Source organism: Ornithodoros turicata, chromosome 3 (genome assembly GCF_037126465.1).
Source record: "Ornithodoros turicata isolate Travis chromosome 3, ASM3712646v1, whole genome shotgun sequence".
Taxonomy (NCBI): Eukaryota; Metazoa; Arthropoda; class Arachnida; order Ixodida; family Argasidae; genus Ornithodoros; species Ornithodoros turicata.
This window is the reverse complement of record NC_088203.1, coordinates 9863053-9889835: the sequence shown is the minus strand read 5'-3', so window position 1 is coordinate 9889835 and position 26783 is coordinate 9863053. Positions and strand designations below refer to the sequence as shown.

At 47.6% G+C, this 26783-nt stretch overlaps 1 protein-coding gene across 2 annotated transcripts in view; it reads left to right on the top strand.

Annotated features, from left to right (window-relative positions):
* The window catches only part of LOC135388024 (uncharacterized), a 108266-nt gene that overhangs the window by 10841 nt on the left and 70642 nt on the right, over positions 1 to 26783 (top strand). For both annotated transcript variants that reach the window (XM_064617301.1, XM_064617300.1), the window contains exons 30-53: positions 376 to 492; positions 560 to 683; positions 737 to 799; positions 866 to 898; positions 965 to 1009; positions 1067 to 1102; positions 1685 to 1792; positions 1853 to 2040; positions 2100 to 2209; positions 2274 to 2391; positions 2452 to 2589; positions 2854 to 2970; positions 3027 to 3150; positions 3528 to 3557; positions 3612 to 3647; positions 10133 to 10613; positions 12033 to 12312; positions 13208 to 13327; positions 13382 to 13499; positions 18923 to 18946; positions 19004 to 19030; positions 19107 to 19226; positions 21526 to 21865; positions 24645 to 24924. In XM_064617301.1, the coding sequence (XP_064473371.1) occupies positions 376 to 492; positions 560 to 683; positions 737 to 799; positions 866 to 898; positions 965 to 1009; positions 1067 to 1102; positions 1685 to 1792; positions 1853 to 2040; positions 2100 to 2209; positions 2274 to 2391; positions 2452 to 2589; positions 2854 to 2970; positions 3027 to 3150; positions 3528 to 3557; positions 3612 to 3647; positions 10133 to 10613; positions 12033 to 12312; positions 13208 to 13327; positions 13382 to 13499; positions 18923 to 18946; positions 19004 to 19030; positions 19107 to 19226; positions 21526 to 21865; positions 24645 to 24924 (3177 nt within the window). The remainder of the gene's footprint in view (positions 1 to 375; positions 493 to 559; positions 684 to 736; positions 800 to 865; positions 899 to 964; positions 1010 to 1066; positions 1103 to 1684; positions 1793 to 1852; positions 2041 to 2099; positions 2210 to 2273; positions 2392 to 2451; positions 2590 to 2853; positions 2971 to 3026; positions 3151 to 3527; positions 3558 to 3611; positions 3648 to 10132; positions 10614 to 12032; positions 12313 to 13207; positions 13328 to 13381; positions 13500 to 18922; positions 18947 to 19003; positions 19031 to 19106; positions 19227 to 21525; positions 21866 to 24644; positions 24925 to 26783) is intronic.

Sequence of the window (26783 nt, the reverse complement as noted above, 5' to 3'; positions counted from 1 at the left end):
AATCCGATATTTCCCGAGCGAGGGACACACTGTATACATTAACGTAATATGAAAACAGGTAGTAGCGACTACCGTTCGTGCAAGAGGCTGCACTTCAAGTTACACATACATTTGCGACACAGGTACACAGGGTTTCCCAGCTAAACGCGAACATATCACTTTTTCTAAGATTAAATCAGTTGCAATATAGCATATGCTTTTTTTTGTTTAAAAAATGCATCGACACCTTTTGTGCTGTCTGGCAAATGGACGCATCATCCAACTATTTTGGACGGCCCCCTGTACTCGTAGAACATAGGTGGTGCAACCAAGCGTCCATGTTGCTAGGAAGCGGAAAACGTTTTAGTTGAAACATTGTCTCACATCTTTACCTAGACATGCAATAATACCGGCTGGAAGCGGGACGACGAGACATCGGAGTCCTTTTCGGCAGTTCGAGAGAAGGGCTCGGCTTGGCAGACTTTCGAATCCGCCGAACTCCTTGGACGAAAGGTTTATTCAGTGGCTTCCAGTCTTTCTCCCGTAGATTACGATAAAGCAAGAGGTATGCTTCGCGCAGGTGGACCGCATATTTTCTCAGCATCCAGGAGCCTGCGTGGCAGCGTTCAATATCGACCTAGAGGACGCCACCTCAACGTGCGAGGACCATGGAAGATTTGCGCGACTCTCTACGATTGCGGAGAGTAAGCAACACTTTTGAGTAATACGTTGGCCTGAAACAAATCATGTCTTTCAGAATACGTGGTGTCTCAAGCCAAGGCTAATTTTGAATACGAGACGCTTCCGCAAATTGCTGAAGGTCAGTAGTGGCTGAATACCAGTCTCATGGTATCATCCTTGTGATTCCTGAAACTGTTTGTTGCAGAGACCGCTTCCATCATGTCTGCAGAACTCGTAGGTAAGGCACAAAGTTTAACCAGGCAGTGCAGCAGTTCTATAGCCAAATGTGTGCTCTCTCTTGCAGGTTCTCATGCGCTGGGTAACCACGACACGCAAAATCAAAGCGAAGGTAAACTTCACCGCTTCAGTTTCCTCCAAAAATTATGGTCGCCCGTCCGTTTTCCAGGTGATCACACGGAATACCAGCATGCGACCAGTGACAGTGAGTTAAGCCGGCACTTCTTGACATTCCGAGACATTCTGTGCCATCTTTAGAGGCACCTTTAAAGGGTGGCAGAGTAATGTACCGCATTTTTTCTTGGAAAGACAATACGACAGGCACATTCCTGTTCAGACGCTACAGTTGGCTGTAGGGAACTTATGATCTGGGCAACGTACTGGGTAGTCCTGCGAACACGGTTCATGAAACACGGATTTTAAGGAGAGGCAACGTCCGTGTTCCTATGGTGATGCGATAACATAGTTAAATATATACTTCCCACGAAGATTGCCAGCGGCCCCATAACCGAGTCAGTGGCATCTTTTCAGTCTGGTAAATGTTGCGCTTCAGTTTTCACAAGGGACATTTCCTCCTCCACCCCTAGCGTCGATGTCCAGAACTACAACTGCGCACATATCATGGTATGCAACATAAACGCAGTCTGCCCATAGGGTGATTCGTTTGGCAAATTGTCATCGAATATGGGGCGCGCTACATCAAGCTTTTCTTCCTGTTCTCTACGGGTCTGCTTTCTTGACGAGCCACTTAACTGTACCCATCGATATCTCCTTTCCTTTTACGCAGGTGGCAGCCGTCCGTTCGTCTGCTTCATGAGCCGTTTATGGGCAGGACCGACGACGCTTCCCCCAGTTCCGTGCACGCACATCGTTCTGAGGGTGGAGCCAGGTGGAGGTAAAGAACGTCGTGGTACATCGCTGACCATGCACTTGTAACGCGTGAGTTCATTTCCAGAGGAAGTTGTGAAGCAGCTGAAGGAACGGAAGGAACGGCTACTCTCTCCAATTAAGTACTTGGCTCTACGGAGCTTAAAGTCGCTGAAGAATCGCTTGGCAAAAGTTCCGGGTTACTTCGACGGCGCAGCTGTCATCAATGTCCGTACTCATTCGGCTGCCTTGGCAGCCGTCGGTGATGATTTGCTGGTACGTGATCAGACACTACTGTTAAGAAACTTACTAAAATGTTCCTGTCCATTACGCAGAGCTTTCGTAACCTTTTGCCCAAGGGGAACACGTTGGTCGTGGGACTGGAAATAATGGATTTTCACCGGGACGTCGTGTCGATTGCACAGCAACTTGCGTACATTCAGAAGTAAGTCAAAAGAGAGCCCACACTCGAGAACACTTGAATACCATCCACACATTACAATTTCTAGGTTCGCCGACATAATCATCTTTCAGACGCACTTCAGGCCTGATGGGAGCTTCTGCAGAACGGCTTACCCTTCAATGTATCATTCCGCGAATGACACCTGCATTCAAACACCGCCTATTGTCTGTATAGCTTCGCTGTCAGACATCGCTGATCTGTTGCAACAAAACTTACGCATGCAGGCTAAAGTGGTGCAGTGGATGCGGCTTCTGTATTCCCCGAACTTGTGCATTTCCTTCAACTTGGCCGCTCTGCGATTCCATCTAACTGAAGGTCCTGGCGCCAGTGAGCTCTGCCAGGATGTGGAAGAGGTGAACGATGTAAGTTGTCGATGCTTTGCATTGGAACCTCGTGGCGTTCTTGTACTCACTCGCATTCGATGCTGCGCTCTAGCAGGCTGAGGTGATAGAAAGTATCTGACTGTGCGCGCAGTGTATAGGAGGGCTGATTTACCAATTAGCGGGCACAGCTAACAGATAGCCGACAGGGTCCCACAGGCCTGGCACCGTGCAGTGTAGACCCACGGCCGGCTCGACGAACCTGTACTTTGTAATGAACGAATGTTTCATGGTCTCGAACTGTAGTTGTGCTACACTGAAGAATGGAAGACTTCAGATGAGGAACAGTACGCTATGGCTACCAGCCGTCACCATTCCGATATCTGGATCTCTTATGAAACGGGACGGCTGCTCCGACGAAAGGTCTCGCTTACTAGAATTCTTGCAACGCGAAAGACTTCACGAAGCCTATTTTGCAGATAAGAAAGGCTATGTCGGCCTATCCGAAACTGTGTATGGCTGCTTTCAGCGTCGACGCTGACGGAAGCAGTAAATGTCGCAAAGAAGCCTACAGCCGTGTAAATGAAATGGCCATTGCTACGTGTAAGTATTTCGCACCAATACTCCGAGTGGCATTATTTGCTGGCGGTGGGGGGTGATATCGGTTTAGTTCGGAAGGGTCAGCAACTGTTATGAGGCTTGCACACAGAAACACACGGACGCAACACAAGCTTCAGGACGTATCTTACACGGTGTTTCTTTTTTGTTTTGTTTTTTGTTTTTTTGCGTGTGTGGTGGGGGGGTACGAGCAAACATGTAGAAGACAGTATGCAAACGATTAGTGCGTTTCTGGTTGGTTGACACCCCGTGCTAAGCCATGCCAGTGTAGCGGAGTGGTTCGCATGCTTGACCGGCAATGAAAAGGTGTGCGTGTCTGCTCCCGTCACCATGTTTCAAACCGACTTCCTTTGCCTCCGCAGATCACAGAGCCAGGGATCCCACCGTTCAGGGTAAGCACTGCGAGGCATGCGTGAAAGTTCATGGCTGATACCGTTCGCTTCCAGAAGCTAACAAGCGTTCAAAGCCGGTACCCCTGTCAAGTTAGTGGACGTTTTATATCACTTTTTAGATTCCACACTCGATCCCAGGGGACGATATTGGAAACACGAGACTGAATTTGTTTTGGTTTTTAATGGCACGGAAGAGAATGTTTTACATAGCACTCGAACATCGCGGACATTAAGGGTCGATTCACACGATGCAACTTTAGTTGCGTGCAACCAGGTTGCGCCACCAAGTTGCAGCGTGTGAACGCGAAGCTCTGGTTGCGCAACTCGAGTTGCAGGAGTTGCACAGCCGATCGCTTCACGAGCGATTTCTCCTGCAACTCTAGCTGCAACCTGTCAATCACACGGCTCCGCCTTGCAAGCGCGACCAATCAGGAAGACTTCTATGTGTCAGTTATTGCAGCGGCAGTACGCGAGACGATGAAATTATCACTGACCAGTGGAAATTATGCATAATTATCAACTCTCAACGAATTGAAGTCGTAACGAGCGGAAGTCGCAGTGCGATTGGACGAAAATGATGACAATGACGTTTTTTCGCGCCATCTGGCGAGCTCGGTGACAACTACGGCATTCCGAGTTGCTCGCCGTATGAAAGGGACTTTTTTGGTGCAACTCCGGTTGCGCGCAACTGTAGCGGGAACAGAGTTGCAGCAAAAAGTTGCATCGTATGAATCGACCCTAAAATGGCACACATTGAACGTACCAGAACCGTGGAACAAGCGATTAAAGCCATTCGCTCTGAGATTTAGTACATATTATAGGAAAAGAGGATAGAGGAAGTTCCACTCTGAAGGTGGTTTGCCGTAAATTTTGAATTGCTTTTTTAAAAAATAGGACGACTCTTTTCGTGTTTCTTTTTCTTTTTGTCAGAAAGATTCGAGGAAAAAAACGAAACTTTCAATCGAGCACGACAAGTTAGCGCGAGGCTTCACAGTTCCTTTATCCAGTGACTAAAATTCATAACAGTACTATCGTTCACCGCACACATCTTCTATATTGTGTGAAACAAACTGTAAGATGTAGGGTACAATTAACAGCCTCAACTGATGTTATAAGCATCAGTGGAATAGCCGACTGGAACGGCTAAACAGTCAATTTCAGTCTCGTTGGTACATTACATACTTACTATACATGTTGATCAAACATGCATTCCTCGCGCTTTATAGTCAGACGCCACATGATGCAACATTGAATGTGCTTCGTATACTTTATTGTTGCACCCAGATAATTTCTTCAGACGCACACACAGAGAAATCGGGTTTAACCTGAAATGGTCCGAAACTGATTCGGGAAGAAACAATCGACCGGAATCGGGTTTAACCAGAAAAGATTTGCCAAACATTGTTTTTTTTTTCTGTTTTTTTTTTTTTTTTTGCCGACACTGAGGACAAACTGAAAAAAAAGAAAGAATTCACTGGGCGGTTGCGGTTGTGTAACTCGCATTTTAGCGACAGCTGTTGTGGGTGAATGTTGACACTTTTATTTCGGATATAAATAAACCACTTTGGTGTGACGGGTGCTGCCTTATGACTAGAGTTCAGCGTTTTGGTTTTAATCGAAAAATACCGGAAAACTCACGCAGAGTAAATTTTTCCTCATTCGGTTGTAATCGAAAAACACCGGATACAGTGGGGCATTTTTTTACAGTGGGGAAGCGATGACAGATGAATTGCTGCACATGCCCGCAGCAAAGTTGTTGATGCAGATCAGAAAACCATACAGAAATACGATGGTGGTGAGAACTGTCCGTTTACTTTTTCGTTAGCCGTAAAACGCCACCGCTCCCAACAACGCCATGTGGAATGAGCCTCGTGCGGAAATTACATTCTGATTTCTGTTCGCCGATAACTGTCGGGAAAGCCATGTACACGCCACGAAAAACACCGAAAAACACCGATTTCGTGAAAATCAATAAACACAAAAAAACATACGCCGAATCCGCGCAAAAATAAAAACCGGAAACGCGGAACCCTACTTATGACCTGTGAAGGAAGTGGGGATGTGGTCGATATTCTTGAAGAGGTCTCGGTTTTGGAAGACCAAATCAATGCAGGTCTTTCTCTAGATTTGTTACGGCCCTTGTTGTGGTGGCGAGATGCAACATCAGCGCTTGTAGATCGGTGATGAAGTTTGTAGTCCTTGCGTTCATGTTAAAGTCCCTCAGCAGCAGTATCGGCGATGGCATACGAACTGTTAAGGCGTAGGTGAGGTATGTTCCAAGTTATAACTCGCGAAACTCTTGCAATGGGGGAAAAGCAGACGGCGACGGCGATGAGTCTAACCTCAAATTGCAACTCACCCACGTCTTCGCAGTCAATAAATGGGTCTAGTGGTGAAGTGTTGACCCCATCTGGCACATAGATGGCCGCGCGGTTCTTTCAGTTGCGTTGGAAGCCCTAAACTCCTATACTGAAAGCACTTCACCTGCAACAGTTCGTTAGGATCTGTCCACGTTTCTAACAAATACAAGATGGTTCAGAGAACGATAACGTGGCGAATGTCATGTGCGTGGGCCTCAACGACCGAACGTTGAGTGTTGCGATGGAGCGTGAACGTGGTTCTTGTAGCAGCTGGATGCCCCGTGACGTCACGCTGTCGAGTCGATGCGCTTGCAGCTTGTGGAACTCACCGCCCGGTACTTTGTCAACTTTCCGTGATGAAAGTGAAAGCCACCTTTCGGGGAGTTTAACTACAGAGCGGCAATGTCCGTGGCTCCAGGGAATACGACATGGACCAGCTTCTGCGACTGGATCTTCGCATACGACCTGCTTGTCTGTAGCCCCGTCCGACTTGTGAATCGTGAAGGCTTGTACCAGGGGCAGTCCTTCGCACCGACACCTTAGTCCTGCGGTCTATGGCGCACGTTATGGCGCGTGACTCGATCGGTGTCCAGGCTTGCTTAATCTCGCACTTGTTTTGGCACCACCGTTTAGTCTTGGTGCGAGTGACGTAGCCTACCGCGCTTGAGCCACAGTCCAACCCGAGGCGCGAAGATCTTGCTTGGGTGTCGTACCGAATGCTGTCCTAAGGTACCACCGACCAGTCCGTTGACGAAGTCAGCGTTTAGTGAGTCTATGTACGGCTTGCCGATGCACAGCATATGGCGAAGAAGGTTTCCTAGCTATGTTTATGAAATGCTGCGAACGCGTTGCTCCTCTTGCTTGTCACCGCGATGCCCGATGATGGTGGTTTCAAGACAGGACAGTTTCAGGACAAGACTGTCGGTAACGTGCTGGCTTGCTTAGCCTAAGATCGCGGGTTCGATCCCGGTTCTACCCTATACAGCACGTTCAACATGTCGTGCCACACTGCGCAGACAAACCTCACGTGTAACATTATGGTACCATTATTGTGCCACGAGAGTTGACGTTGCTCGCTCCCGTGGTGTTATAGCACGTGTAGTATAGATAATATCCATAACGAGGAGGGGAACGATTGTCCTTCCGCAGCCGGCAACTGCAATGAGGAAGATACGAAGTGCTTGAGAGTCGGGTGTGGCTAGCCGGTGGATGACCTCGCTTACGATTACATATACTGCTCTTGGTGGGTGAGGCGCATGGTTTCCAAGTACCAATAACGAGACACGACGTCTTGGCGTGCACTAACTGCAGGACACTGTTGAATGGCGCCTTTGATAGCTCTGCCTCTTAACCGACAGCCGTGAGATCATTCTCGTCGTTTGTCTCTATCGTGGTCCCAGCTGTTTGCTCGTGGATAGTGGGCTCAGTGGTGGTGGTTGCTGAGACAATCATTTTTCCCATTGAACAGAGTTTATCCTTGCTCACGTCGCTTTGGTATCTCGATTTATGAACCAGCATGGACGAGTAGGGTATATATCTGTTCGTAGCTATTCTTCCCGAGGATGTCCACTTCTCGCCTGAACGGGTGGAATGGTAGCACTTGTGCTCGCCTGATGTTTACGACGTCGTCGACAGAGTACCCTCTGTGTCTGAGGACGACAGTGTGTATACGCGTTCGCTGTACGTGTAGATGTTATGCTGTGTAGGAAAGTTTACAAGAGTTCTCCAATCCGGGTGGTCTATCCATCATGGCGCGTTTCCAAACGTCGGTCGATGACTCGTCCAACCGTCCATTTTCCATCTGCAATGTTTTCCGTATGGCGGGGTCTTTGATCAGGTCACACAGTGTCGGCAAATACCACGTTGCGACTGGACTGAGACATGTGCTGCTTCAGAAAGCACCAGGCAGCCTCTTGAGCGGATATTTCAATGACATTCTCACACCGAGACGCCACAGTGCTTCAGTGCTGCTGATAGCCCTTGTCTTTCACAACTTCCTGCACGCCACGATGCAAGTTGGACATGCCCAGCACACCTACGGGATCCTCGTTGACCGCAACTGTGCTCGGTACATGCGGTTCATTTCCTCGACTGCAACACTCATTTCAGCGGAGTCCAGTTTCAACTTTTGCAGTATTCGCAAGATATCAGGACAGTGAATTCTGACGCGAAGAGAGTGTTCCTGGGATCATGGCAAAAACGTGCCGCTTCACCCAATACTGCGCTGTGTTCGGGATGCCGTGTATAAAGGCCATGTCGTACTCAACGGCATCTTGTACGAAATATTTATCCAGCGGTTCGTGCTCGGTCATCGTCTGAGGCGTATCCGTGTTTTTGAAGGCAACCGACATGTCTGTGTCGACTCGATATCAGAACACTTTCATCGTCACGTAGAGAACGTGCAACGGTATCGCCCCTCTTTCTATCTCTGCGTCTAATCTCACTCATGGCACGTGGCATGCCGTCGGCTTCGCATGGGGTTTAATGAGTCTCCGTTCACCTACCCGAGCAGCAAAATGTACTGAAAGTCGAGTGCAATAGGGGTGGACGGGTAGGTGGAAGGCCTTGAACAAACTCGTGAAACTAAAGAACACTGATAAGACACATACCGTCCACCCCTGTTGCACCGGACTTTCAGTACATTGTGCTGCTTGGGTAGGGAAATTTGGCGGAAGGACAATTCTTCTGCATGCGTATCGTACAGAATGCTGGTGAAGGAAGGGAGTTGCCTCAGGACAGAAGCTGCCGATATTTTGAACAGAGACTGTTCTTCTTCTGGTCTCTGTTCTCTTGAGTCTCTGTTTGAAATATCGGCGGCTTCTGTCCTGAGGCAACTCCCTTCCTACATCTCTACCGGTTCGCTGGATTTCTACCCATTAAGAATGCTGGTGAGTCGCTTTCCTTCGTTCGGTGCCATTACAAGCGGCTTGTCTTGTCACAAAGGACGGTGTGCTGATGAAGGGTCATGACTGTTGCCATTTGCATGAGGTCGGACATGTCATTGCACTCTAACATCACCTGGATACGTCCCTGGTCGATGTTTGTGTCGGCGTCTGATAACTGATCCAGACTACGTGTGTCGACATCGATGCTATCGTAATTGTACAGTGTGCTCTCGCTAGAAACTGTAGCCAGGGCCTCACTCACACCTCTTTGCTGCACCTGCAAGATAGGTAGATTTAGCCATTATGCGTCGCTGGAAGCGTACATTGAACGCCTGTTCGATGTCTCCTGGCAACGAGGTGACATCTCGTTCACGTCTACACATGTGAAAGACCGGCTGCTTGATACCGTATTGCTGTGGTTTATCCAGAATCCCAAGCACGGAGGGGTGTTGAAAAAAATGGGGGGGGTCATTATTATAGTTACGTCTTTACGGCCTCACATATCATTACATAGATGTGTCATACATATCATTACACATATCATTACATGGACATGTGTCTAAAACTGAAATCGCAAGGGCACCCCCTGTAGGGGGTTCAAAGGCGAAAAAGTTGGGGGGGGGGGGGTGTTACTGAACATTTGGGTGTTTCCATGAACCGAATGCGAAGTGATTCGAGTCTCTTACTCACGCTCTCGTGACACGATGCGACACCAGTGTGACGCCACAGAGAACATGCGAGCTTCCCTCAGTAGTCTTCATTGGGAAGCTCCCTGTGCCACTGTAACCGCCAGGATTGTTGGCGAAGTTACCCCATGTAACGCCTATGGGCACTGTTCGGCACACCACAGCGATCACCCCTCCGATTGGAATGGTAATGTCGAAACGCCCTCTCCCTTTCTTTCTGCTAAATGCCGCCAGGGTGGCTCCCCTCTTCGGCGTTCCAGTTAACTCTGCTTCGAGCTGTACCTGCTAGACGACTGTACCGCTTAGACTGGCGTACCTGTTAGACGGCTGTACCTCTTAGAAGGTTGTACCCTTTAGACGACGGTACCGCTAAAACGGCTATACCTGATAGAAGGGAGTACCTTTTGGAGGACGTTAGACGGATGTACCCTTTATACGGGGGTACCTGTCAGACGGCAGTACCTAAAAAGTGCTGTGCCTTTTAGGCGCTTTCGTACTGCATAAAATAAAGGGTACGTTTTTGCAGAAATTTACCGTATAAAAGGGGTTTTCGAGAGGTACAGATTTTAGAGTGTGGAGACGAGGGACGTAGGCTCTTTAACAAAGGACTTTATATTATTGCGCTATATTTCTTGTCTTTTTAGAGCCTCAGAAGATCGCATGCGTCTTAAATGGCGGCGAGAACATGGATGACATACCACATGATTTCTGCAGCTATTATATTTACGGATACGTGGGATACCTGAAAGAGTTCAGGCAGCACGTCCTCCCGGATTCCTTCAGTCTGCGCTCGATTAACAAAGTTAGGCGACCCGGTGTCAAAATAGAAGTAGCTATTTGGCAGGAAGACTTCACAAACTTTCTACAAGATGTGTTCGAGCCACCGGAAGGGGATAGGTTGTTTATGAGGATGCTCGTATGGTTGTACGAATACAACCTAGACGGACTTGGAACGGCCTATTACACCACGACATGGGCAGACTTGGAGAAGAGGGTGTCAAGCATCCATCATCTGGGCTGCAAGTTGCACAATGTTGGCTACGATCTCGTCTTTGGCACTACTGTTAAAGACCTGGACAGTGCACCGCTGAACAAACTTCTTCCATCCCTCAGGGTCATAGCCAGGTGAGTCATGTCACTTGAGAACTTACGTGTGTCATCTTCTGGGTCCGTGTCTCTCGGTCTTGTTCATGAGTCATGTCACGCATTCAAAAGCTAGTGACCCGCACCAGACCAGGAGTGCGCATAACTTAAAGGGGCACTAAAATGTAAATACAAGTTCACTTCAAATTACGTTACACGCAATGTTAACTTCGCACGCGCTGTCATAATTCAAAACTACCGTTACGCTATACAATCGGAATCGTACCAGAAACTCGCCTGCTTCGGCACTGGCCAGTGAGCGGCGTCTCAGCTCGTGCATCAGGTATAGATATGGTGCTTTTTGTCCATGCCGCGCGTGTACGCGAGTGCCATGTCATGGAGCAGTTCCGGCGAAAAAGATAGTGCGATGAAAAGACTAAGAAGCAAGCGAGCTGGTGAAGTTGATGCATAATGTAAAACCCTGAGACTATAGGGAACACGAAAGGACAGACTCCAAACGAAGTCTTAAACGCAGCTGAAAACTTTGCTTCACAGACCCCACATGCTTCACAGACCACAACACTGCGATTTCATGTTGTCTGTTTGTCCCTTCGTGCTTCTCAGTCTCGGGGGTTTTACATTATACATAGTGCGAGTTACGATGCAGACTAGTGTCGCTGTCCGAAGGACATCAATAATTGTTAATTAATTGTTGTTAATATTAATTAGTTAATAAGAATGAGAAGCCCTATCCTAACCCTAACCTAACCCTATCACTCGTGGCATTGGTTGACGCAGGAGGATGCTATGCGGTGAAGTTCAGTTTTTAGTGCTACACTCTTAAAAATGAACTTCACCGCATAGCACGCTCCTAGCCAACCATAATCTCGAATGATATCGTTATCTGCCCTGATTTGTTCAAAACGGGAGGCGTACGCCTTTTCTGTGACAATTATGAACAGCATAAGTGTCACAAAAATGGCGTACGCCTCCCGTTTTCAACAAATCAGGGCAGATAATGATATCATTAAAGATGATGGTTGGCTAGGAGCGTGCTATGCGGTGAAGTTCATTTTTAAGAGTGTATAGCTATAGGTGCTATAGCGCGACGGTGGTGGCGTTTAGAGCATTCTACGGACGGCTGCGTGTTTATCGTATCACTCTTAAGAATGTACTTCCCCGCATACCATGCTAAAAAGCCAACCATCATCTAGAATGATATCGTTATCTGCCACGATTTGTTGAAGAGCACGCCTTTTTTGTGACACTTATGTTGTTTATATAATTGTCACAAAAAAGGCGGATCGACGCCTCCCGTTTTTAACAAATCGAGTCAGATAACGATATCATTCGAGATTATTGTTGGCTAGGAGCGTGCTATGCACTGAAGTTCATTTCTAAGAGTGTATAGTCACAACCTGTATCCGTCAGAAAATTGTCCAAGTGTACGCTTCTGTGCAGGTCGGTCGATTTACTGATAGTGGAGAGCCACGTGGGTTATCAGTATATCGAGGAGTGTAGGGTACATTTTCCGAGTCGAATGGTGATGACACACCCATACATTGCGAACAGTCCAACCATCAGCAAAGTCCAGTACTATATCGAGAGACTGGGCGAGATCACCGACACTCCAGTCTGCTTTTCGTTATCTCTGGGTGTGCGATATTACGAACTCCAGAATGCGTCAACCGGACGGCCCGGGTTTGAATGCGACCTCTTCCAGTACTACAACTACAGTGCCGTAAGTAACTTTTGTACACACGTTCACTATAGGACGGTGTTGCTGGACTCACTACACTCTTAAAAAAGAACGGGAGGCGTACGCCTTTTAGTGACAATCATGAACAGCATAAGTGTCACAACAAAGGCGTACGCCTCCCATTTTCAACAAATCAGGACAGATAACGATATCATTCCAGATTATGGTTGGCTAAGAGCGTACTATGCAGTGAACTTCGTTTTTAAGAGTGTAGAGCCGTGGGTGTAATAATGGGATAAGTCGATTCGTCCTCCCTTTTCTGTTTTTTTTTTTTTTTGCTATATAGAGGGTGGTCCACAAACCATGATAGAAATTCATAGTAAAAAACATAGGCCCCGGAGAGACATGCGGTCAAGGATTTTTTTCCTCACCATTCTCCTGAAGGCAGCTCGTGTCGAGTGCAACTTTGCCCACGACATCTCCACGTGTAACTCACAGCAGAATGCAAATGTAACCTCGGGATCATTTGAAGAATCTGCACTGTCCCTTCCACTGTTGTTACTCAACGTCCTAATGGCGGCTGCGCGAACATTTACAAGTTTGGGCGCGAGCTGTCATTTGTACTGGATTTGTTTCAGCAGTATCACATGGTAGATTACGACGTTATTAACCAAAAGGCTTGTTACGTCCAGGGGCGGATCCAGACCCTCGGTTTCGGGGGGGGGGGGGAGCGGTTCCTTTGTCGGAGCGTGTAGTGGGGGAGAGGGAAATTCAATGTATAAACTGACGCTTACAGGGGGCGATCGCACCCATCCCCCCCCCCGGATCCGTCATGTGTCTGATGTCTTAATTCGGTTATAATTTATTTCATCCAAATCACTTGTCTTCAGGCTCCTGTTCGGGATTCCATGATCGACTAAGACCATGAAACTTTCAGGTATGCGACAAGGAATCCTGGTGGGCCCCACCACAGCCTGATAGTGAAATCGAAAGCACTTGGCATTGGAGACGCGGTGCAATAACAACGTACGAAAGGCCGCAAGATCTCGTGAATAAGGTCAGTCCACCATCTGTGGGGGCTGCCAAGGGTGACTGACCGGTGTGTTTCCAGGTGCTGAAAATCAAGTCCAAGTGCGTGGCCCTGTACGAAGTGGAGCTGGATGACCCTTACGGAACTTGCATCAAAGGGCGCAAATTTCCGAGGCTCCAAGACGTCTATGAATCATACGGTTTGTCAATTTCATTTAAGGCATTACATAACGGGGGAGACCAGATGCAGGATACAACATTTCAAATACAAAAGATAGAAACACTAAACGCGATAGGATACTGCAACGGAAAATGAAATACTCTCAAAATAAATTCATTTCACATATTGTCGAAACGAATTTTGAGGGAGAATTTCTGTGGGATACTCACTATGACTAGACAGGACCCGTAATCCGTAAGTATGTAAAAGCCGCTCTGAACGAAGGTACGCAGGTACAAAGTGTTGGTATTTCATTCTATAAATGTTAACGGTCAAAGGATATTGTCTTAAAGGTCAATGCAAAGGTCAATTACATATGCAAGGTGTTGCTATAACTAGCGACACGCTCTGGATAGTTTGCAGATAGTTTGGATGTTGGGGGCCTCACCGGCGATGATGGATGGATGGATGGTCGTGGCCTCACGCTAGGACGGTGCCGGTAGAACTGACGTGCCAGCGCCTTAGCGCGTGGCAGCAGATGCACGTCGTCATCGTCGTCCACGGGCCGCCACATCACTCCCCCCTCAGACGCGGAGCTGCACTTGCGGTTGAGTGGTTGAGGTTCGCGTCGATACTAAGACGGGAGGAATGACGACGGCACGTGGACGTGGGAAATCTCTGCGCACGGCTTGAGTTCGCAGCAGCAGGCGCGGCAGGATAGCGGGCTTGGATATTCGTTGTAGGACGTTGTTGCGGACGGTCAATGTGTAGTGCGCTGTGCGTCGTGCTGCTGTGCCAGTGATCAGCTTCCGTCGTGTCAAGTGGAAGCAGGACGATGAGGGCAGCGTGAGACGTTTCCGCGAGCGTATTCCGGAAAGCGTTGCCTAGCTGACGCATGTGAGGCGTCAGGGCGTAAGAACAGCGATGTACCGATACCGATAGTGGAGCCTGTTGCTCATTGAAGGGTCGCTGGTGATGCCCGAGGGTGCCATCGTGAGGTACGTGGAGGCCTGAGAAGATTGCGGGACCACGGCGTACCGTGACCCGTACGGGGCGTTCAAGCCGAAGGGTGCCGGGTCAGAAGAATCGAGCGTAGCCTCCTATTACGAGCCCCGGTGGAGAGACGTGCTCGGTGACTCACGATAGGCGTGCCCTAGCGCCATAGTTTGCTGTCTTGACCAGGTGAGCGGATGTTGCTGCCCGATAATAGCCGTCGTTGTGAAATTGGGGATGGTAGGAAGCCGAATTACGTCGAACATGGTGATCGTTGTTCGGGTCACAAAATGTAGAGGTGTTGTGACCATCGGTGCGCACAGAATATCGGCAACGTCGGAGGCGACCCCAGGTGGTAGAGAGGGGACGACATGCTGGTATCTAGTAGCCTGTGTTATACCTGCGAGGTGGAACTGGCACTCGGCTTGGACAAACCAGATTGAAGGGTTCGCAGGCCAAAAGGGCGGCAGACGAACTGCGACGTGGCTAATGTGCGAAGTGGCTGGTGAATCCTCCATGAGTGAAGCGAAAGGCGTTCCAATCGCGTTCGGGTCACCAAATGTAGAGGACGATGGTCTTCGTCTACGTGAGTCCTGACCGGCGATGATGGAATATCCCAGCGGGCAGATGGTCGTGGCCTCACGCTAGGACGGTGCCGGTAGAACTGACGTGCCAGCGCCGTGGCGCGTGGCAGCAGAGGCACCTCTTCATCATCTTATCGGGCCACCACAAATTAACCTCTTAAATTTAAGAGGTACACGCGTCCTCACATGCGGTACATGCAACGCATATTTAGGCCTACTCGTCGGGGTGGTTCCCACCTCTACGATATATTAACAGCCCCAGGAAGCTACGCTGTACGATAAATGTCACAAATACCTTTATTCGAAAATTACATCTCTTTCAGGGGTGATGCTTGTCCATCGCGAGCGTGCATTGTCATGATGAACAAACGCCGAACACACTGGGCACAGCGTATATGGATGAACGCTGACCCCTGCATCTCTTCTTCACCATTGCGGCCGCTCTGTGGTCATGCTTCTTTATCTTTTCCACACCTTTGGATTCCTGTTCTTCCCCAACTTCCGTTTCTTCCGCAGAACGTAACACCAACCACAGAAGACGATTGACTCACCCATATACAATATCGCCTGGACGTAGCCTAGGAGAAAATACAATGTAAAAAAATCTAACAACCGCAATAGCTTGCGTGAGAAACATGCCTACTTGCTGGTGTGATCGAGGTATAAAGTGCAATCTAGGCTTCTCTAATTCACGCATCAACGTTCATGCATGAAGCGCAAAGTTCGTTGTATCCAGCCTGCCGGTGATCAGGGCCACTGGGAATCAGAGCGAAGATGAACGAAAATGCGTCGTGCGGACAAATAATTACTTCATAATAATTCACAATATAAAATATTCACATATATATTCACAATATAAAATATTCACACATACACTCTTAACTCCGTACCCTTTAGTAAAGGGTAAAAAATCGCAATATTTTACCCTCTATTTCAGAAGCTACCAGGTACCCTCTGAGTGACACCTTTTATAAAAGTTACAAGGAAACCCACTAATTAGAGGTTACGGCCTTCAATCCAGCACCTGCCCGTAAAGGTTACGCCAACGGGCGGCTTTTTATACAGGATGTTCATTTTTATTCGCAACAGAGTAGCGCTCATTTGGCAGGTGGGTTATGTGAATCTTTGCTAATTAGTCGATCCGTAGTTACAAACACATGCGTCAGGAAATGTCGGAAATGTTTGTAACTACGGATGGGTTAATTTGCGAAAATTAACATAACCCACCTGTCAAATGAGCGCTGGTGTGATGCGAATAAAAACAAACACCCTGTGCGTGGGATATGGACAGACATTTACAGAACACACCAAGGTACCACAATGAACCACCAGAAAATGAGATCTTGAACATATGTATATTACAAAAACAGAAGTCTGTCGAGAGGTGACACATTGTGCACAAGTGCGATTCTGGTGTGAGGAGAAACCATGGTCGCTTTACCATGTATGTGGAAAAAAGAACTATCTTCTAAGTGAGAAGCAATGCATAAAAGTGCGAGGAAGCTAGCGAGTCAAAACAACTGACCTATGTTTGCTAAGCTGAACACACCCAACGAAATGGAGAACTGCAGCAGAAAAAAATTTATTCCACATTCGTGTTGCAGAGGCGAGCGCAAATGGCAATACAGTATTACATAAAACGCACACAACCTTGAGGAATATGAGTGTACAGTAACGCAGGAGACACTACATTACTGCGTTATCAGCGTTGGAGGCGCTCTGGGACGAGTTTGTGAGGTACTGCATTGCGCTGGTGACGGTATGTGAACCTGCATGTGGGATCCTGGGAACAAAAGTTTGGGCAATGAGAGTAACATTTACGGAACCATTCAAATCCGTACAAAGCACAAGGTACAAAGCAGCATAAATGCGGGAAGGCGTTCACTCCGCGATTGAGTCTTAGAATATCGTAAGAATACAACAAGTAGGAAGCTGTGAATTATATATCTCGATGCATATATCCGCAGCTCGCAAAATGCACGCCGGTGTATTGACTTGGCGACCAAGTAAGAGCAGAAAAGTAGCAAGCGTAAGTGGCGTTCATATGCAGGACCGCAAAACGCTTGCCATAATCACAACAAACCTGCGCTAAGAGCTCTTGCTATCAAAATAACGCACGTACCTAGCACAAAATGTACACTTACCCAGTGTATGAAGTGTGTGAATTAGGGCTGCGGTGGTGACGTTCGTTTTCGGTTATATATTCTTTGCAATCTTCGCACTCACTACACTTTCCCCTGAGAACACCGAAAATATACTTGTTTGCTAGCGACATCTAGCTTTTCCGTTGTTCCTGACGATACTATGATAAACGCAAGGAAACCCACTGATTAAAACAGATTACACTTGTTAACGGACGGACGAGCGTTAAGCGTTTCAAGGAAACTGCTCTCAGTGTGGATAGACCTAGACCAGGCTCGGCTACGCAGCGAAATCGAAAATCTTGGTGATTGCGGCATTGACAATTGTTTTCCACCCTTTAGAAAGAAACATACTATCAGTATTTCAGACTGCGAACTTATAATCTGTGTTCATACAGCATTGATAACATGTAGTTGACGTATAGGTGACGCTGAAACAGATAAAAAATAACAGCGTAGATTCGCAACTGTCGTCTCGAATGGGAGGCTGAAACGCGGTATTATGCTGAAAAACAAAAGGAAAACAAACGATAAGAAACTAACAAAGAGATTATCGTTGGAGATTTCGCTTAGAAGTTACAGTGTCGGAGTAGAGGGTACATTTATAAGTTACAACAAGCTGTTTTTGTTTTTTCCGAGATGTAACTTCTATTCGTGTTGTAAAGACATGACCTTGGTCGCTTTTAACCTCTAAATATACGTTACAGTGGTGTAACCTATAAGAAATCTCGAAATATACGTCTATACAGAAGTTACATGTTTCTAAAAGTTACAATAAAAGGTACGGGTTTAAGAGTGTATATTCACAATATAAATATTCACACTAATAAATTCGCATAATAAATATTCACAATAATTACTTCGTTGTTGCACTTCTTTGATAGAATGATACTGCAGACCCATTACGGCACTGCCGCGAAAAGGGAATTTATTGCCTGGTTTTAGAAATCACGTGAAATATTTTTGCAGCGCATGCAGGTCGTGACAGTAAAATAAATGTTTCAATCTCTTCAAATACTTACTTTATCCACTTGCGAGTGCTAGACTTCTCCCATTTTTGCCTGTTAATATAATACGCACCTTAAACGACACCGATCTTGAAAGCGTCGAACGAGTTTCTTGAAAGGCCTAGCAGACTCGTCCTCGCTCCCCGACTTTTCAAAACAAGCTGATTTGCCAGCGGTTGCAAAAAACGCATTCTTCCCAAACGTGCGATTCCTTACGGTCACGGGTTCCATATAGTTATTGCGCTTCTTTGATAGAATGATACTGCAGGCCCATTACGGCACTGCCGCATACGAGAATTTACTGCCTGGTTTTTAGAAATCACGCAAAATATTTTTGCAGCGCATGGAGATCGTGAGAAGGCGTTTGTACTCATGCGCCGTGAACACCCGGTACACATGAGGTACAGCTGCCAGACCGCGCTTAAAAAGGTACCTGGCCGGTACGGATGGGGTGTCGGAGCCCTTGTACCGCTTGAATTTCGCAGTGGTCGCGAGCTGTACCTGCTGGTTGAGGACCGTACCTCATGTGCATCGCCTGGCCCAGGTCCCGGTCCTCTTTCATGCGGTACATATCGGGTGCCGGATTTAGAGTGTACTGCAGAGTCAGCAGAAGTCCTGTTGGAAGACATTACTTGCTGCATGAGTGTGTCACATCAGAGATTGAGGTTTATACCAACTACACCGGATTGTTCCTGTTCTGGAACGTGCCTAATACCTTTTTCTTTCTCAACTTTGCAGAAAGCGTAGCTCTCATCAGAGACGGTAAGTTACACACAACGCTTTTTTTCTGGCCGGTTGACAATTCTTCTTTAATTGCAGAACCGAAAAAAGTTATAGCACCGGACGGTAGGTGACTCCTTGCCACAGCTATTGCCGGCTTCCGTGGTGCCTATTTCCACTCCTTATTGCCATATCGTTTCAGAACCCGCTTTGATATGCGTCGTGACTGAGAAGTTTCCAACTATATATCCTCCTTGCGACTATGTTGTCTATTATGGTGTACGCTACGTCGGTGGAGATGTTGGATTCGAAGACACGTCGAGTAAGTGGACCGGATCCGGCTGGTCGTGATGGCTGTTGTAATGCCTTTAGAGGAAAACATTGCGATCTATACTGCGTAAACTGCACCTACAGCGCTCTCTTCAGAGGAGAGCAGCGAAACCATTTTTTCAGTCGCCTCAAATTGGTCGACAACAGAGTGATCTTATACATTCTGGTATGCGTGCCGTCTGTGCTGCTTTCGCGGTGGCAGGGCTTAGCCTGAACGGAGTCGTGACATATCGATTTTCGTTAGCAAGGATGGAATGCGATCAAGCGCATTGAGGTGAGCCTGAAGAAGTAGGGCACAGACAAAGCTATCAACTTCAACTGTCGTTTATTATAAACCCGCGTCAAGGAGGCGAGAAACAGTGGTGTTGGCTGAGAAGTTAAGATGAGCCTCGTTAACAACAGGAAAGCAATCTGCGCAGGAGAGACGATGAGCATTCTTCAGAGCAGTTTTTCCGAACGAGGTCACTTTCCTTGGCTAGTCTCCTGGCGGGGGTTTGTAATAAGCTCAGTCGAAGTTGAATGCTATGACTGTGTCTGTCTTTTTCGCGTTCCTTAATTGTGTTTCGTTAGCAATACCTTCGGTGCAGCACACGGCACGGTCCGCGTAGTATAGAGTGCAGTGGAGGAAGAGCGGAGGTGGTCCGCTCGATGCTTCCCGCCTGACCTCTTCAGTACTGGTCGGAGTGCTGTCTATTTCAACCATTAGCCGCACAAGATTTCTAACAGAGAAAGCCCCCTCTCAATCGGCCGTCAGACATTGCGTATAGTCTAGGTTTCGTTAGGCATACCCACGACCTATTGGATTATAGCGACCATGTAATAGACACCCCTTCCCAGCGCCGGATTTGGAGGCTATCGGTGGCGCCACTCATGGGCCCAGTTATTGCTTACAATACCTTGCACTTACCACACTTGCACTTCTACTTACCATAGTATTTTTGTAACAAGCGCTGGATGTCCCACGGCAGATGCTTCTTTCTGAAGCTGATTACCATAATCATTCTATGCGTTTTCACAGGAGCTGTCGCTGTCGTCTGCTTCGGCAGTCTGACGTCCGCTTCTGCGCGTTCACAATTCAAAATTTCCATTGTCCAATCATGATGCAGATATCGCGGGCCGATGAGCAGCGATCCTGGTGGATTGTGGGGACGGGCTCCTTATAGGAGTTGCCGATTATGACAGTCGTTATGAGTCGTTATTTTCTCTCCGATTGCGCGCATAGTTGAACTTGAAAATTACTGGCAACACTGCGCCGGACCTGTCAGCTGCGCATTGCTCGTCAGGTACCGCGGCAAAACTACGTGAACCATAGAGTGAGTTTGTACGTGTCCACTACGTAGCCATCTGGAGCAGAGAGTCAGTTCAGAACATAGATTATTGTTGCTTGAAGAATTGGGGATTATTTACCACCAGATGTCGCCCGGAGACTTTTGCTAGAAAATTAAAAATACTAGCGTTCCCTCTCACATTTATAACTTTGTGCATGGTTTACCAGTAAAAAGCTGTTAAACTACGCTGTCAACATAAACTGCAAACCTCCTGCGTACGGTATGTCTTCAGCAGGTATTGCTTATGCAGTCTCGCAGGGCTCTCAAGCAATCAAAAGTGCAAAGCTACCTCTCAAGCCATGCCGGTATTGACGCGAATCTTCAGTACAGAAGTGTGGTGAAGAATCATAGTGGGTCTGCTGAGAGTACGTCGTATGTTAACGAACAGATGTGGACGACTAACTAACTCAATGTATGACTTACTACTTAGATGTTTTCGGAGGAATGCGAGGTAGCATGCATTGGATCCAGTCATTATTTCAATACACCATCATTTTTAAATATTCTGAAATGAACATGCAAATGCAAATGAACCGAAACCACTCATTTCTCAAGCGCTAAAGGAGGGTGGACGTTCACGTCAGAGTCGCGATTGGAGTGGGCGATGTCTCTTCTGCGCTAGTAAAGTGCGTACAGCTCCGGCTTCGTCTCATTTGGATACCAAAATTTCGCGATTTATACCTCAAGGTGCACGTTCGTTTCAGAATATTTAACATGAGGGTGAATTTAAGTAATCTCTGGCTTGAATTCGACATGTAATTAATATGTTAATTCTTGAGTGTTAGGTAATTTGTCGTCTATCAGTTATATACGCTTTCCGAAAAGGTGTCTGCCAGAACGGCCACGTAACCCACCCGTGAAAACCTCCCCTATAGATAGCCATAATTGTTCATTGACTCAGGCTACTGCTCGTGTAAGCATCTCGGAGCAGAATCTTCAAGGAGCTCGTGATCCTCTTTTCAGCGAATGTGGCCTTGGCGAGGTTTTTGGGCAGGTCCGGCAACGAACACCGATTCGTTTCCCTGGTTGCGATGGGCCATTCTTGGTACAGGGACATGGGAGCCAAATCGGAAGCCATGGAAGAATTTGGGCACGTGGTCACTAAATTTCTGCTGAAGCACGCTCTTAAGGGAATAGCGCTGCTCAAGCTGCAAATATACCTGGATGATGTAGGGGAGCTCTGGCGCTTCTTTCGGAGCATGAGGTGTAAATTGTCCTACGATGGCCTCATGCTCATGGTAGGCATCAAACTGAAGAGCGATACTTCAGAACACTTCATGTCTGATCTCAACCACCTGACTAGGTAAGTGTCTCAGCTGGATGTATAATGGAGGGAGGTAGCCCCCAACCGGCCGCCAGAAGAAAAATTTACTCAGTGGCGCGTGGTAGAGATAAGAGGGGCTTTTTTTGTTCCATCTCTTTCGCGAACATTGACTTCCACTTTGCTCAGTTCTGCTCCTCGGCTAATAAAATATGACTTCGTCGTTATGATGCTGTGTCACTGCTCTGTATTTCCATATGCACTATACTGGTTATCTAACCTTTCGGCTGACCCAAACAAACACAAAATTTAAACCGGGCATTAATTTTTTGATGTCCTCAACTTGCCCATAGGGTGGGGTAAGTTGATGAAAATATACATAGCCTGTCATTTTTGGCTCGTACGAACTATATATCGGGTTTAGCACCACAGTAATTTGTGGATCATTTCTCAAAAGTTTGGGGATTCAGTTAACAAATCGTGGTACAATTTAGGCGATTATTCTGACTGCTATTAACAAAATAGTTCAACTGTCTTCAACATAGACCATCTTACAGGTCCATTTAATTAACCTTTAATTAGCCTTAATTACTTTCTGTTACCCTGCAATTACCCTTTAATTACCAAAGGCGACCGCAGGTTACATGAGGTAATCTTGAATTTCATTTTATTCTCTTTAATTACGTCGTCGTTACGTTATCGCCCTCCTCCTCCTCTCCCCCCTCTCTCATCCTCATTTCCCCCACACTCACCATAGCTCTGGCGCTCTTTGGCCTTTGCCGCCTTTGTGCCACTACACCCATTCTTACTTGATTTAACTACTCTCAATCCCACTTTAATTGAAGCTAATTAACTTTAATTACATTAAATTACCTGGAGTAACTTGCGGTTACGTTCGGTTAATCCTTCTCTTGATCATATATCTTACAATCATTACCTTTAAGCTCAATCCTCTTACTTTAATTACCTCTAGTTACCTTCGGTTACTCTTACCTCTTACTCTGAATTTCCTTCGACTACAGTTTCCTTTGCATGTCCAGTAATACTTCTGCCTCGTTGAGGCATCACCATCCCACACACGGACACACACATACATACAGCTTTTTCCATTTTGACACTCCTAATGCAGACGCATTAATAATGCGAAAGCGATACCGCCAGAGCGAATCATTCTACAGAGCACGTACCAGCCTAAGCTGAACATCGGGCACTCCCACATCGTTATAGCGAGGACCGCTAAGTTTGTGAATGGACCAACATCGTAGATTCACATTGCCAAGTTCAGCATTTCGCAGAGACTGTGACAACCCAACGCAATGGTTGCTCCTTGGCCTTAGCAAGCAGAGCGGATTTTTTTTTTTCGGCTATAGTCGTGACGACGCCCACTTGAGTGCGGCCAACAACGGCAAGCTACCTCGACACCCCCCCCCCCCCCCCCCCCCCCCCCGCGGATAAGTCATCCGTGGTATGTGCTGCGGGAGAAGTTCAGCTGAGGTCCGTATAGACGAACTCGCTTGACATTGACGTCGCTATCTGAATGTGGAAGTCTAAACAGCCGCCACGGACAACACCATCTAGATACAGAAAGCCTGTGCGCTCGTCGACGTGACGTGACAAAGAGTCAGCCAATGACGATCGTGTTTTCAACGGCCGTAGCCAATCACGAACGTGCTTCCAGCGGCCGTGGCCCTGGAGCAGAACCACCGTCGTCTGCGAGTTGTGATTGGAAGCCCGCGCGTACTCGTAAATGGGAAAACTTGGAAATAAAGCGCGAAACGGTCGCGATCTTTCTCAAAACTGATTTTCTGGAAAGCGCGTTGCACTTTTTTGTCTAAATATTTAGGTCTGCCGGTTCCAGGTCTTCCTGCAATCATTTGCGGGTTCTTGGAATTCGCAGAACGGTAAATCGCAGTACCAGACGAATTCTCACTCTTACTTGAAAGAGGGAGAGGAGGGAATGCGCGGGCTTCCTCTCTCAAGGTGGTGTTGGCACGGGTACCCACAATAAGACATTTATGACGTCACAGGCGTGCATTAGCATCTGTGACGCCAAAACCTGATTCACGAGGTACGCGCAACAAATGTGACCCAAACTGGCGAAGAAGTCTGCTGGACTTCGCTACTTGGCGCGACGTCGTATTGGCTACTTTTTTGTCGCTACAACGCAGCCCCAGAGCAATGCGTTTCTTTAGTGGTTCGATGTGGTGGTGATGGAAACGTGGGAGCCGGAAGAGAATGGGCTTCGTTTGCTAGGCGGTCAGCTTCCTCATTGCCGTGAATTCCAACGTGGGAAGGAATCCATTGCAGAACTATGTCTTTACTGTCCCGTCTCAGGTCCAAGAGGGCTTTGCGGATGCAGCGGATCATAATAGATGAGTGGTCTAAGTCTTTGATCTGGTCTAATGCGCTTGGTGAGTCAGTAAGTATAACTGCCTTTGCACAGTCGATGTACTTCAGTGCTGCTGCTGCGTGTAGGATTGCGCATAATTCGGCCGTAGTGGACGAGGTCTTTCCCGTTTCCTTTTTTTTTTTTTTTTTTACGGACCTGCGTTAGTCGTGACGTTGCCCGCCTTGCGAGGCCGACTACGGCAAGCAGTTACACCACCACCACCACCACCACCAGAGCAATGCGTCCCACGTGGCTCACGGGCACCTTTCTTTCTGTCCGTGGCTATTCGGTTGTTTTAGCGCTAAGTGAACTGCAAGACAGCGGCGCACCCACATATTGCACATGGACGCTTTGCTCAAGAAGGCATTATATATGCTTTCGTTAATGCAGCAATATATCCAGCCTATAATCCTCATTTCCACTATTTTTCAGGGCGGTTGATATCTTCATTCTTGAGACACACCTGGAAGTACCACCGCCTAACACGAAGACGAACTGTACCGGCCGGTTCCCGTCCATGATGCATGGCACTTTCGATGCCGCTGGCAGCATCCCCATCGAATTGGGTGTAAAGTGGATGAAAGCTTTGCCAGAGCCACAGCCGTTTCTCTGCTACTCTCTTTCCATGGCAGCGTTTGAGTTCGACACGCCAAGCGAGACAGTCCCGTTTGAGAGCCCTTGCAACGCGATGAATATCGTCGACTACAGTGCGGTGCGTTCTTCTTTGCTTTCCGTGGCTCCTACTTCGTTGCGCAGTACAGTGGCATTTGACAACGATATTTTCGGTGCAGGCAGGTTCAAGTGAAGGGGTACTGCTCTTAAAGGAGTACAGAGGGCCATCCAAAAAAAATTCAGATTAAGACCTCTGACGAAAGTGTGCGTGTGATTATACCGAGTAGCGCGAAAGGTTTTGATGTGTGCAATTTGTTTCCCAGAAAAAAACTCACATAAACACAGCTCCGCGCCTCCACCCTTAACTCGCAACTCCAGCTATAACGAGGATGAGGAGGTATGATGCCACGTCACCGATGACGGCATAAGGAGACTCGTTCTGGTTTGCCGGTCAGTGGGGGTCAGCGCCTTGTCCCTTTGCCGCCGTAAACCTGTTTTGCAAGTTTTCCCGGAGAATTGGGGATAGAAGGAGCGGCCGAAGCATTACCGAGCAAGGAGAAAGGCTTTATCAGAACCCCGAACAGCCGAGTAGCAGACGACAGCGGAGTAGCAGATATTTCTTCAGGCCAATCAGCGAGCGTTCTCCTTATAGCGTCAGCGCGAGGTTCCAGGCAGATCACAGGCTGGTACTGCTCTTCACCACCGTTGCGCACGGTCGCTTTTTGCGGCGTATTTTAAATTCAATTTCTGCGATAATTATGACTCCGTGGTGTAAATTACTTCGCATGGTGCATCTTACTGGCCTACTTAACAGTTTTATAGGAAGAAAACTGGGTGTTAAAAATGACTTCTGTGCTACTTTAATTGTGCTGTTTCGAGACCTCGCTAACCGATAATAAAAGCCCATCGTGTCTAATTCGTGAATTTTTCATAGCGCCGCGTCGCCACCGTTGCCTTTTGCTCACCAGTGTGTTCTTGAGCGGGAACCGGGCACACCGCAGTTAACGCGTCCCTCGCGAGAGATTGTGTGCCCGAGCAGCCTGTGCCCTCGACCAGCAGGCGGATCAAATTTGCCTTCACCTTTGAATGTCTGTCTCAGATTGTGCAAAATAGTTCGTGCAAAGTGCAAACCCTGCGCTAAGACGTTGGTGCAACTCTTGTCCCTTCAACTACTATGAATCTTGTTTGATTTCGTGTAATTAGCATGCAACAGGATATGAGCAACGTGCAGGCGTGACCAGGTGGGGAGAGGGCAGCAGTAGTATAGGATAGGATAATATGCGCTCTGGGTCGACTTGGGGGTGAACTGTACCGACAACCGTCTAGAAGGGGAAAACCCCTGATAGCTCATGCGGTGGTAGTATTCGAACCTACCACTACCCATTTAGTCGGCACAACCTTAGCTACCGCCTAGAGGGGATATTACTATCCCCTCTATGGTGGTAGCTAAGGTTGCTTCACTACCATCTGCAGTTGACCCCCATGGAGCAGGAGCAGCCATGAAGCAGTTAAAACCATCTTCAGTTACCGGCCTACCCCTGTGTAGTCACTTACTGGGTGTGACCGAGGTTAAGCAATTCATTCTAATTGTATATACCCGAGAGTGAGACGTGGGAATCTTCACTACCATCTGCTGTTGACCCCCATGGAGCAGAAGCAGCATGAAGCAGTTAAAACCATCTTCAGTTACCGGCCTACCCCTGTGCAGTCACTTCCAGTGCATTGTTCTACTTGGGATGTGATCATGGGTACGACGCGTAAAAATTAAGGTTAACTAAGTCGCCCTTTCATCTGGCACTTGTAATGAAAATCGGGAAAATCATCGGGTGACTGAACGACGGCGTGCGGTTTGTGTGTGGCTTGTGAACTGATCATGCGTGAGCAAAGAGGAGCTGAGCGGGTAATGAAGTATGAGTGCCGACCTCTGGTTGTATTACTAGGCTAGACTCATGTATAATT